At 35.2% G+C, this 12,952-nt stretch overlaps 1 protein-coding gene across 2 annotated transcripts; it reads left to right on the plus strand.

The window, feature by feature from the left end:
* Positions 1-465: 465 nt before the first annotated feature.
* Positions 466-7,764, plus strand: LOC128507411 (sodium- and chloride-dependent GABA transporter 3-like). 2 transcript variants are annotated; one of them, XM_053478300.1, is made up of 14 exons: positions 466-636; positions 734-868; positions 1,048-1,188; positions 1,932-2,040; positions 2,133-2,265; positions 4,016-4,150; positions 4,246-4,349; positions 4,435-4,559; positions 4,732-4,844; positions 4,929-5,066; positions 6,001-6,103; positions 6,307-6,407; positions 6,903-7,073; positions 7,220-7,764. In XM_053478300.1, the coding sequence occupies exons 1-14, from the start codon at positions 480-482 to the stop codon at positions 7,316-7,318; spliced, it is 1,764 nt and encodes a 587-aa protein (XP_053334275.1). In that variant the 5' UTR covers positions 466-479; the 3' UTR covers positions 7,319-7,764. The 2 variants fall into 2 exon arrangements, with proteins under 2 accessions (XP_053334275.1, XP_053334273.1); XM_053478298.1 differs by having other exon boundaries at positions 4,732-5,066.
* The last annotated feature ends 5,188 nt before the right edge of the window (positions 7,765-12,952 follow it).

Consider the following 12,952-nt stretch of genomic DNA (forward strand, 5'->3'; position numbering starts at 1 on the left):
TTAGAGGTGCCTACTCACTATTGTGTGTGGGTTTATATATACCTTTTTGCCTACTGTAAAATATTGTACTTAACACAAATAGATTTAAATGTAAAAAAACTTTTCTCTGGTTTGATCAAGTAGTTTATTTTCCCAAATTTTTATTGTCAGATTTGTGTTGTGTTATTATCAGTCCTGTTCTGTTGTTTTTCCATGTCTAGATCTTTACTGATATTGTGCTTTTGCTAAGTAATACATGTTATAACCCCCACATTACTTCACATAAGTGTTAGGAGTTGGAGCCCACAGTTCTCAAAAAGCTAAACATGTTGTTGCTGTAAACTTTTTTTTTCCCAGAATCAGATTTGAATACAATTTTGCATCGTCTGATTTATGATGATATGCAAATAGCAAAAATATCTCTTATAAAAACTTTTTTTTTTATTAAACATAGCAAGCCATTAGGTTTTATGGGGGTCTGTGACTGAGTCAAGTAAAGGATGGAGGAATCAGAAAAAAGAACAGCGGGAAATAAAGAACTGAGTGAAAGAGGGCAATGGAGCAATAAAAGTGAGTTTTTCTTGGCTGTGGCAGGAAATATTATTGGCCCGGGCAACGTCTGGAGATTCCCATATCTGTGTTTTAAAAATGGAGGAGGTAAAGACCTGAAGGAAGGCAAAAATAAAAATAATTGAATCAACGGGGAAGCATGACTTTTTTATATATAATCTGCTTGTGTACGTTGTTTGTTTAGGTACATTCTTAATACCTTACATTATATTTGCTGTGACATGTGGTGTGCCACTTTTTGTGCTGGACATTTGTATAGGCCAATACACAGAACAATGTCCAGCAATTTTCTGGGGAAAACTCTGTCCATTGGCTGAAGGTAATCAATTTACTGCATTTATCTATTTATTTTGCAAGAATCCAGGTAATTAATAATTAATAAATGAATAACTACTTAATAATAGAAATGTCTGGTCTCTATCAAACAAAAAACATCAGCTGAGTTACAGGTTTTTGACTTGAATGTGGTATGACTTATTAATGAACTATTCTTGGCAGGTTTTGGTCATGCAGGCTATGGAATTGCACTGTACAGCTGTATTTGCTACAATATGCTCCTGGCCTGGGCCCTGTTCTATTTAATTGCATCTTTGAGCTCTCCGTTACCATGGACCACTTGTGGTAATCTTTGGAACACAGGTACACAAATGATTTATAAATTCACATAGACTGAGACTAAATACTTAATAGATTAAAACTGTGTGCAGTGACCATGGAAAACCTTTTGACATTATTGTCCCATTATTGACATCATTTATCATTTTTGGAAGGGCATTGCATTCTCTTTGGGTCTTGTTTATGGCATAAAACAAGTATGCACCAATATCCACAAGAACATTAGTATGTGGTATATCTAAGTAATTTCCACTGAAAAATCTTACACAAATTTATGTGCTTGTGCACAGCCATGCTTATTTGCATAAAGAACACAATGCCATATACTGTATATGGTAAGCAATTTATTTATTCATTTATTTTTTAAGCCCAGTTATTGGCTCATGCCAGAGTTTGTTGTCGACAACATGTCAAGAGGTCTAGGAAGATGAACTTCAATTAAAACAACTAAAAATAGAGTAAAACAACTTTGGTTTATTTAGCGATTTTTGAGTGCTACAGTGTTACTGCAGCTGTTTTAGAAAACATGCTGTATTACAAGTTGAGTAATTAGAATGAAGGTAAGGTGTGTCATTATTGTACTGTACTTGCAGTTGATCAGGAAATGCCAGACTTGTCTCCAGTTGCTTTCTGGAATGTGTTTGTACTGTATATAAAAGCCAGCGTGGGAATAATATTGTCATTCAGGTCAATGGTTTAATATGTAATGATGTACTTTTTGAATTGCCTCATTCATTGCTTTTTGTTCCTCTCTCTTTGCCCATTAGTGGACTGTGAAGAACTCATGCCAAACCAGGTCAATACGATTCCCAACAATACGATTCCCAACAGCACTCAAGGAAATTTCAGTATTTCTTCTGTAATTGAATTCTGGGAGTATGTTCTTTGAAATAGTATTTGAAATATAATTACAAGTAAATCATTTGAGATTTGCCTACTCAACTAACATTTCTTCTGCTGAACTCTAGGGCACGAGTGCTGAACATATCCCCGGGAATTGAAATACTGGGTATTTTAAACTGGGAGATTTTTTTCTGTTTACTGGCTAGTTGGATGGCCTGTTACTTCTGCATCTGGAAAGGGGTCAAGTCAACTGGAAAGGTCAGATTTTAGTTTACTAAATATTTGCACAAATTAAATTCTTTAAATATACATACAGTGGAACCTCAGACTGTGAGTAACGCGGTTTGTGAGTGTCCTGCAAGACGAGCAAAAATTTAAAAAAAAATTTTTTGCATGCGATTCATGTGATCACAACAAGTCAATGATCTTTCTCTCGCACGCGCTGCAGAATTGTGGGTAATCATCTCCCCTGCTTGTTCTTAGCATGCGTCTCTAAATGGTATAATCAACATTCGTACATGCAGGTACTGTTTACTATAACACTGTGACCATGTATGTGCGCATAAAACAACATTTATTTTGTGGTTGTATGTGTGTGTACAGCACGCGTGTACTATTTATTATAACACGTGTTTGCGCATGTATAAATCCAAAGCAAGTGTCATTAGAGAGGTTGAAGATCCATTTTCTCTCTTTCTCTGTGTCAGCCTGCACTTTGTGTGTGCACACATGTCAATGGATAGCGTTATCCCCCCTCCTCTTCCCTTCACACACACACACACACACGCGCGCGCACACACACACACACACACACACACACACACACACACACACACACACACACACACACATACACACACACTAACGGACACACACACTCTAACGGACACACTACTCTGTCGCCAAAGTAGTAAAAAAGTGCAGGTTCATTTGTTTTTTTTTTATTTTACAGAAGTAATTCCGTGTGTGTTCACTCGAATGTCATTAGAAATGTTTTAAATTTTCCCGATAACGCAGTGTTTCCATTAATGTGTGTGTGTGTGACGAGAAGAGGTAAAAAGGAGGATCTCACTACTTTAGCTTTACACACATACACAAACGAACACACACACGCACACACACACAACACCTGCACATACACTAAAGGAACTTATCTGTCGGGATTTATTTTTACTTTTTTCAAAGTTAAATTGCAGGTTAATTTGTTTCATTTTTACTTTATATTTTGTATTTATTATTTTTATGTATTTTTTTTGGCTGTAGAATGAAAAATTTATATTTCCATTATTACTTATGGGAAATTTGCTTTGGTTTATGAGTGTTTTGATATACAAGCCCACTTTCAGAACAAATTATGCTCGCAATCCAAGGTTTGTCCACTGCACATACATTTACAAAATAAGATTATTTTAAATAATTATAATTGGATGAATTTTATATTATATATATATATATATATATATATATATATATATATATATATATATATATATATATAAAATATATAACAGTGCTAACCACTACACCACCGTGCCGCCTCATATATATATATATATATATATATATATATATATATATAACACTGCGTTATACACCGTGCCGCCTCATATATATATATATATGAATGAGGCGGCACGTGGTGTAGTGGTTAGCACTGTCGCCTTGCACCTCCAGGGTCCGGGTTCGATTCCCAGCCAGGCTCGATTCCCGTCTCTGTGTGCATGGAGTTTGCATGTTCTCCCCATGCTTGGTGGGTTTCCTCTGGGTACTCTGGTTTCCTCCCACAGTTCAAAGATATGCAGGTTAGGCTAATTGGCGTTTAGGGTATACCCTGCCTTGTGCCCCAAGCCTCCTGGGATAGGCTCCAGGCAACCCTGAAAACAGGATAAAGCGGTAAAGAAGATGAGTGAGTGATATATGCATGATTAAAACTGTTTGCTTATAAGTATCTTTGTGGAGACTGTAGCTGCTATTATTTATTAACTAATTAATTTATTGATTTTACCAGGCAGTCTATTTTACAGCCATCTTTCCATATGTAATGATGTTCTTGCTGCTGTTAAGAGGACTGACTTTATCTGGGGCACTGAATGGTATAAAGTATTACCTGTATCCACAACCCTCACGACTCACAGACCCACAGGTAGTGAACTCATGACTGTCAATGACACATATGATAAAATTCAGATTTGTCACATTTGCACTAATTATATATCTAATTATGTAAATATTGTATAGGTTTGGATTGATGCAGCGACTCAGATTTTCTTCTCATACAGTTTGGGAACTGGTTCCTCAGCTGTTCTTGGCAGTTATAATAAATACAAAACCAACTGCTACAGGTGAGGTCTCAGAGGTAAAAATTATTCGCATTTATTGGTTATGCTGAATAATAATTAAACTCTTGTATGTTTTTATTGTTTCCAGGGACAGTATTTGGCTGTGTGTGCTCAATAGCTGTACTAGTTTTGTAGCTGGATTCGTAGTGTTTTCTGTTCTTGGATTCATGGCAGAGAGGTTGGGAGTTGACATTGAAGATGTAGCACATCCAGGTGGTTTGCACACATATTACTGAATACAATATTTAAACATGTAGTACACATACATTGTGTTGCCATGACATTGATGTTCATGAGAAGTGTATTTAATACCACAATTGCATTATAAAAACAGCAAAACATAAAAATAAGCACACAAAAATATGCAGCTTATTTCTTCCTAAAGGTCCAGGTCTGGCATTTATAGCCTACCCTCAGGCAGTGGCCATGATGCCGTTGCCACAACTGTGGTCAGCCTGTTTTTTTATCATGTTGATTTTATTGAGCCTAGATACACAGGTAATGCAGAATATTGTTGGTTTAGATTTTTTTTTTCTTCCACTATGTTGTCAAAAAATTACTTGTTATACTGTACATGTTCAGTTTGTTGGACTTGAGCTGGTAATTTCCAGTGCAACTGATATATTCCCAACTGTGCTGCGGAGGCCCTACAGGAGGGAGCTCTTCGTCTTATTCTTCTGCAGTGCCTGCTTCTGCTTTCAGATTCTAATGACAACCCAGGTAATAATGCACAGATGGTACACATGTACCTCATACATAGAATACTGTGCAAAAATCTTGCGCTACCTTTCATTTCTTTATATTTTGTTTCCAAAAAACAGACTTTCTTTTAGTTTTAATGCAGTCTTGAGAAATAGTTCTCCAGGCTTTTTTGTCTCATTTTCAGTCCAGTCCCAGGTAATAATGCATCATTACTTGATTATTTTTGGTTTGTTTGATAAGGCACACATTGACATATGAATCATCTAAGCCCAAGAAACATTTAACATTTAGATTGCTGCTGAGGTTATTTACAAAATTATAAATTATATTTTTTTCACTGTGTTGTACTGATTAGCCATAATACTCACAACACATAACATTAGTATATATTGACTGCTAACGACCATGACAACGACCAGCACATGAAAAGAGAGGAGATCACGATTTACATGAAATTAAAAGGCCAAACATTTGGAGGGCCATAAATAGACTGAAAATGTGGAGACCACCAACTGGGTCATGTCTTTGTTGGTTCAAGTGTTCTACAGTATATCACTTGATATACTCTATTCCTAATTTTATATACTGTATATATTAGTCTATATATAAACAGAGTGAGACAAGTTGGGCTGGCTTTGCTGACCATCAATCACGCTCACTTGGTCAAAGGTGTCCTTAAAAGTCTTGTCACATGTCTGCTCCGGGGGGAAAGATCTAGATATAGCCTGAGTCTGTGGAGGTGTCAATCACTCCACAGGTGGTGTGTAACATACCAAAATGTGGCATTTGCCTGCTCAATTAGTGGCAGCCTGTGGCATGTCAGGGAATTAGATATTGGCAAGGATTTTTAATTAATAAATCGCGGTATGTTATTACTTTATAATAATTCATTATTTTTAAGATGTTTCTATGACACAGTGATTATGTTTTCATTATTCTGTTCCCTTTCTAGGGAGGAGTCTACCTCTTCCAACTTATTGATTATTATGGAAGTAGTGGTGCTTGCTTACTTTTTATGTGTCTAATTGAAACTCTAGTAATTGGCTGGATATTTGGTATGTGTTATTGTTTATTTCATATTCAATTCAATTCAATTTTATTTGTATAGCGCTTTCAACAATTTACATTGTCACAAAGCAGCTTTACACAATCAAAAGAATTGATTGAGTTAAGAATAAAAAAAAACATATAAGTATTCTCTTATGTACTATGCATACAATGAACACTATAGTAAATACTCCTTATTTTGTCAAATCAGGAACTGATCGCATTTTTTATTTCATTGAGGACATGTGTCATAAACAACCAAGTGCATTCTTCAAATACTGTTGGAAGTATTTCACACCACTGATGTGCTTTGTAAGTTATTTATCTTACATCTTTTATGTGCTCTTTTTATAGTTAAATAGTTGTTCTTTACAAAATATAGCACAGTTGAATTCCTTGATTCTGAGTCATTTTGTGTAGCGATTATAAAAGGAATCGTTAGGGTCTGTGTTTTGTAACAGTCAGCAATTAAGCTGCAACTTTAAGTTCTTTGGAGACAAAATAGAGACAGGAAGAAAAGAAAAGACTGTGGGGGGAAAACCTTCCTCAGTTTTTTATATAGCAGCTGTATAATGTAACAGGAACATGTTTTATATAAGTTTTATATAAGATAATTTTAAGTGACAATCAATAAAGAAATACTATGATATGTTGTTCTTTACCATGTACAAAAATGTTAGCATTGGCAAACTGCTGTTGTAGAAGGGAAAACTCCGTATTAGCCAATTTTATTCATTGAGTCATTATCATCATCATCATCATCTTATCATTTTATCCCACTTACCTTACCATTTCCTTTGCTTTAAGGGAGCTTTCATTTTCTACCTTGTAAAGTATAAACCCCTGACGTACAACAATGTCTATATATATCCAAACTGGGCTTATGGTCTTGGATGGTTCATGACCACATTTCCCCCTATTCTAGTCATTATATGGGGTTTGGTGAAATTATACACCTACTCAGGGACATTAAAACAGGTAAGAAAAGATTACACCAAGATGCCTCACAGTTACAGTATATGCATATTTCATAGTTTATTTTTTCTCTGCTTTGTTTCTCTACACATAAGATTGGTTGCATAATGTGTAGAATAAAATGGATAATCTGTTGTTCATCTAAACAGCGTTTTAAAAGGCTGTGTACTCCAGATGATGAACTCCTGATGACCCAAACACAAAGAGCACAGCTGCAGATCGATGAAACACCAATGGCAGGAATCTGATGACCAGACATTCATCAATGGCTCCATTTAAATGACAAGAAATTATTTATATAATTATGTACTGAGTTGCCATTTTTTTAGGTACCAAATACTTTGTAGGTGCATTAATTACTTTACCTAATGCATCACTATAACATACTATTAAGGGAAAAAAGAAGGGATTTACAGGCTTGTATCAGTTTTGAAAAAGGGTTAAAAAATAAATATCTCTAGGACAATCCACACAGACTCTTACAACTTGGCACAATTCCATCCTCTCAAACATGAACTAAGAAGAAGTTGATTATGACATGACGAAAGCATAAAATCACCAAATTTTACAGCCATAGACAATGGCAGTGTTTGGCAAGACCTGAATGTTTCGATGGGGGCTAACTACAAAACAAACAAGAAGTTGTGTGATCAGGGAAGAGAGTGGCAAAATCAAACAAAGGAAAATGGTGGGGCTGATCACAGGGAGGTTGTGATCTGAAAAATAAAGCACGGTGAAAGCATGGACCTTGTAAAATACAAAAACCTAAGTTAAACAAAAAAGAGAATCATGACAGTGATTGTGATATGTGTTTTAGTTTTCCTAAAAAGCTTTAGCTTTCCTGAAGCTTTTTATTTCCCACTAATATGAGGTTCTGGTATTGACCCATGAAGACAAACCTTGCTTTTGTGCTGAGAATGATTTTAATGAAGGTCAAAATTAGGAGTTGACAGCTAAGGCATGAATATAAACAGCTAGAGATTTTTCTCTGTAGTACTGTATTTAATACAAATTAAAACATTATTTACAACACTGCATGTTAAAAATTAACTTTAACATTTTTGACAAGTAAACTAACATACCAAAGAATTCAAATGGCGTGCATATAATTATATATATATATATTTTATGCAAATACATTTTGCAAAGTTATTTTTTTATACATATCTTACATGGGTGAATATAGGCCAGTACCTGTAGGCCAGTACTACATTCCACAAAAAGTTTCATATTTGGTACACAGTACTGGAAAGCAAAAAGAGCAGATTCAAAACCGCCATGGTATCACTTTCAGCAGAACATTTTAAATAATACTTTCTCTCCTTATTAACTGCTTCTAAGTTGTTTTGAATAGCCTCTGAACTATGTGTTTTAATCTTTCATCACTACTAATTAACGTCAGCAGAAGCTTCCATCAAAGTGATGATGGGTTCATCGTTTATGTTCATCACTGCTATGCTCAAGGCTAATGAGAGATACAAAACTAACTACTGTAACTTTTAACACTGAAGCCCAAACCCATCTCTAAGAGAGGGGCGAAAGGGAGGGGGCCAAGACCAAGCATGGGAGACAATTACCCACAATTCCACAGCGTGAGAGAGAGAGAGAGAGAGAATAACTATTCTATGTGGTCACGTGACACTCAGGGTTGGAGGTAAATCGAATCTTTGACGATTTGGGTTAATTTGATTAAACAATAAAATTATACAGTTATAAATTCATAAATTCATACACTTAATCATCTCTTTAACCAGCGTTTAGCACAATTTAGTGTACCTTAAAAATTCTGTTTATTCCTGGGCTGATGATGATCATAAAAAAATCTGGTATTTACCAATTATGAGCAAGGTAACATAAGACCTGGGCAAATGTTTAAACATGAACAGTTTCTTTTATAAAGAAACAAGAATTTATTGAACTAATCTACATGACATGAAACTAAACACATACATACACATAAACAGTTCAGAGGGTGAATATTAATGGAGTTCTTCTAGTACTGTTCACTAGACCTGAAAAAGTCAAAAGAGTCTTGGGTTTCACTTGCATTACATTTTGTTCTCATCCAGTGGTTCGCCTCCAGCAAAGAAAATCACACTGTTGCTGATTGGTTGGTGCGCTGAGGTTGAGATGATGTCTTTCCGAAAAGCCCTTCGGTGAGGCGTTGGTTGCCTGGTTACCGATGGCGGCGCTCTGGAACTTCTTTTGAGGGTTTTTTTGTTGCAGGACTTTGGAGTTCTGGCACAAAATCTCGTTGAGAGTTCTTAAAGACCTGCAGAGGCGGCGTAGCGCGCAAGGGTGAAAGCACGAGCTGCGAGGAAATGGTCGAGCTTGCTGGTTACCTTCAGACGCCCATGACAAATCTTCTCCAAGGCTGCTCAGGATCTTGGGTTTTGACCTCATGTTGCAGATCTGTCCCACAGCCATTTCCCAATCAGAGGTGGTTGTGGGCGTTGCCAAGCCTGCATGGTTCCTCCTTTTCGTGCATACATTAACCTGTGGTTTGGTCTGTCACATGGGAGGCCATCTCGGTATAGTTTTAGTAATTTAGGTAAAGTGTATTAACATGAGTCTGGTTCATATGACTAAAATGTGTAATTGCTTCTCTTTTGTGAAGGAAGTTGATTTGCAGATTTACACCATCTGAGTTGGAGATGTGAAACCATTTCTTTCCTTGTTTGCTCACGGTTCCCTTTAAGGTGACCTGCTAGCTATATATATATATTAGCGCATAACACCTGGCTATTTCTGATGGTGCGTGTGTAGCGAGAGAGATGGCTCGGTCTCACCCGTAATATTAAAACTGTCCGGGAGCACAAAGACGGAGCAAGAGTTGTGAATCAGGAAGAAATTAATTTAGTGATCAGAATAATTTCTGTAAACAGTGCTGTCTTACCATAATCTCTTCACTCATTTACAAATAACCCAGACTTCCTAGCATGCCAAAGCATACTTAAATGTACTTGGAGCCAGACTAGTATACTTGAAGTTTGCTATTTTGGAACAACTAATTTTGTACTAAATGTATTTAAATTGTAATTAAATTGTACAAAAGCACAATTTTAAGTGTATTAAGTATACTTTTGTGTGCTAAAGTGGAACAACTTTAAGTATATTTAGTACACTTAAAGTATATGGCTGTGTGTGTACTAACGTACATACCTGACAGTAATTAATGAAATGTAAGTATATATTTAATGTATTATAAGTACATCACAGCTATTTTTACTGTATTACAAATACATGATTAATATACTACAAGTACATTCTTATTGCAGCAGTAGCATGCTGTTATACTTCTGGTCAATTACAAAAACTAAAAAAGTACACTTTGTGGGTAAGGCAAAGATACTTTATTGTATCATACAGTACACGCAACCTTCTATACCACAGTATTGCAAATGTGTTACACTAAAAGTGTTTGGGATAATTTACAAATGCTAAATGCATTTTCTACACTATAACATGTTTTTGAAATACATTACATCAGTAATTATGACGCAGATTTTATTCATGAGTTCAACAGATTTCATTTGGACATGGTTACAAAAAAGCACTACTATAGTTTACAGTATTTGTGTTCAACAAAAGTCATGTTGTCTTACAAACACACAAACTAAAATTTAAACAGTTGTGTGAACACAAACACACAGACATTAGTACTAAAGTATACAGGCACAGTATTAGTTTAAACCTATACTAACTTTGTTACTTACTATTAAAAAAAAAAAAATAAATTCCCAACACAAATGTTGTTACTTTTGCCATACCCTTTTTGTCCCCCAAGAATCAGATTTAAATATGATATATGCAAATATTGAAAATAATGAAGACTATTTTTTTTTTGGTCAAACATAGCAAGCCCTTAGTTTTTATGGGGGTCTGTGATTAAGTCAAGTAAAGAAGGGGACAATCAGAGAAAAGAACAGCGGAAAATAAAGAAGTGAGTGAAAAGGGGCAAAGGAGCAATAAAGCGGAGTTTTTCTTGGCTATGGCAGGATTCTCATATCTTTGTTTTAAAAATGGAGGATGTATTACTTTTTTATATAATTTGCTTGTGAACGTTGTTTGTTTAGGTGCATTCTTAATACCTTACATTCCATTTGCTGTGACGTGTGGCGTGCCGCTTTTTGTGCTGCACATTTGTATCGGCCAATACACAGAACAATGTCCAGCAATATTCCGGGAAAAACTCTGTCCCCAGAAATCTGCAAGGGTAAAAGCACGATGTCCATTGGCCAAAGGTAATTAATTTCTGCATTCATCCTTTTATTCTGCAAATAATTTAGGGAATGAATAATTAATAAATGAATAATTAATAAATAATTTAAATGTCTCTATTAAACAATAAACATCAGCTGAGTGACAGGCTTTTGACTTGAATGTGGTATGACTTATTAATGAACTATTCTTGGCAGGTTTTGGTCATACAGGCTGTGTAATTTCACTGTACAGCTGTATTTGCTACAATATGCTCCTGGCCTGGGCCCTGTTCTATTTAATTGCATTTTAAGCTCCCCGTTACCATGAACCACTTGTGGTAATCTTTGGAACACAGGTACACAAATGATTTATAGATGCACATAGACTGAGGCTGAATGCTTAATAGATTAAAACAGTGTGTGCAGTGACCTGGGGAAACCTTTTGACATTTTATTTATTTTTTGGGCATTGCAATCTCTTTGGGTCTTGTTTATGGCGTAAAACAAGTATACACCAATATCCACTAGAACATTAGTATTTTTCACATGTGTATACCTCTAAGTAGTTTTTACTGACAAATCTTACACAGTTGAAATAGATGTGCTTGTGCACAGCCATGCTCATTTGCGTAAAGAACCCCCACACAATTTAAAGCAATTTATTTAATTAATTTTAAAGCCCGGTAACTGCTTTAAAGGAAATGAACCTTAAGTAAAACAACTAAAAGTAGAGTAAAACAACTTTGGTTTATTTAGCGATTTTTGAATGCTACAGTGTTACTGCAGCTGTTTTAGAAAACATGCTGTATTACAAGTTGAGTAATTAGAATGAAGGTAAAGTGTGTCATTATTGTACTGTACTTGCAGTTGATCAGGAAATGCCAGACTTGTCTCCAGTTGCTTTCTGAAATGTGTTTGTACTGTATATAAAAGCCAGCATGGGAATAATATTGTCATTCAGATCAATGGTTTAATATGTAATGATGTACTTTTTGGATTGTCTTATGCTTTTTGTTCCTCTCTCTTTGCCCATTAGTGGACTGTGAAGAACTCATGCCGTCAATACGATTCCCAACAGCACTCAAGGAAATTTCAGTATTTCTTCTGTCATTGAATTCTGGGAGTATGTTCTTGGAAATGGTATTTAAAATATAATTACAAGTAAATCATTTGAGATTTGCCTACTCCACTAACATTTCTTCTGCTGAACTCTAGGGCACGAGTGCTGAACATATCCCCGGGAATTGAAATACTGAGTATTTTAAACTGGGAGATTTTTCTCTGTTTACTGGCTAGTTGTGTGGCCTGTTACTTCTGCATCTGGAAAGGGGTCAAGTCAACTGGAAAAGTCAGATTTTAGTTAGCTAAATATTTGCACAAAATATTTAAACATACATACATAAATTTGCAAAATAAGATTATTTTAAATAGTTATAATTAACTGAATTTAATTTTTTAAATATTCAAAAATGATTGAAACCCATTGCTTATAAGCATCTTTGTAGAAAATGTATAGTTTTTTTTTTTTTATTTATTTATTCATTTATTTTATTTTATTTTAGTCTATTTTACAGCCATCTTTCCATATGTGATGTTGGTACCATTGAATTCCTCGATTCTAAGTAATCTATCTACTTATTCTAATATGTTATCATTTTTATTGTGTGGCAGATGCTCCAT

The sequence above is a fragment of the Clarias gariepinus genome, chromosome 19 (genome assembly GCF_024256425.1).
Source record: "Clarias gariepinus isolate MV-2021 ecotype Netherlands chromosome 19, CGAR_prim_01v2, whole genome shotgun sequence".
NCBI lineage: Eukaryota > Metazoa > Chordata > Actinopteri > Siluriformes > Clariidae > Clarias > Clarias gariepinus.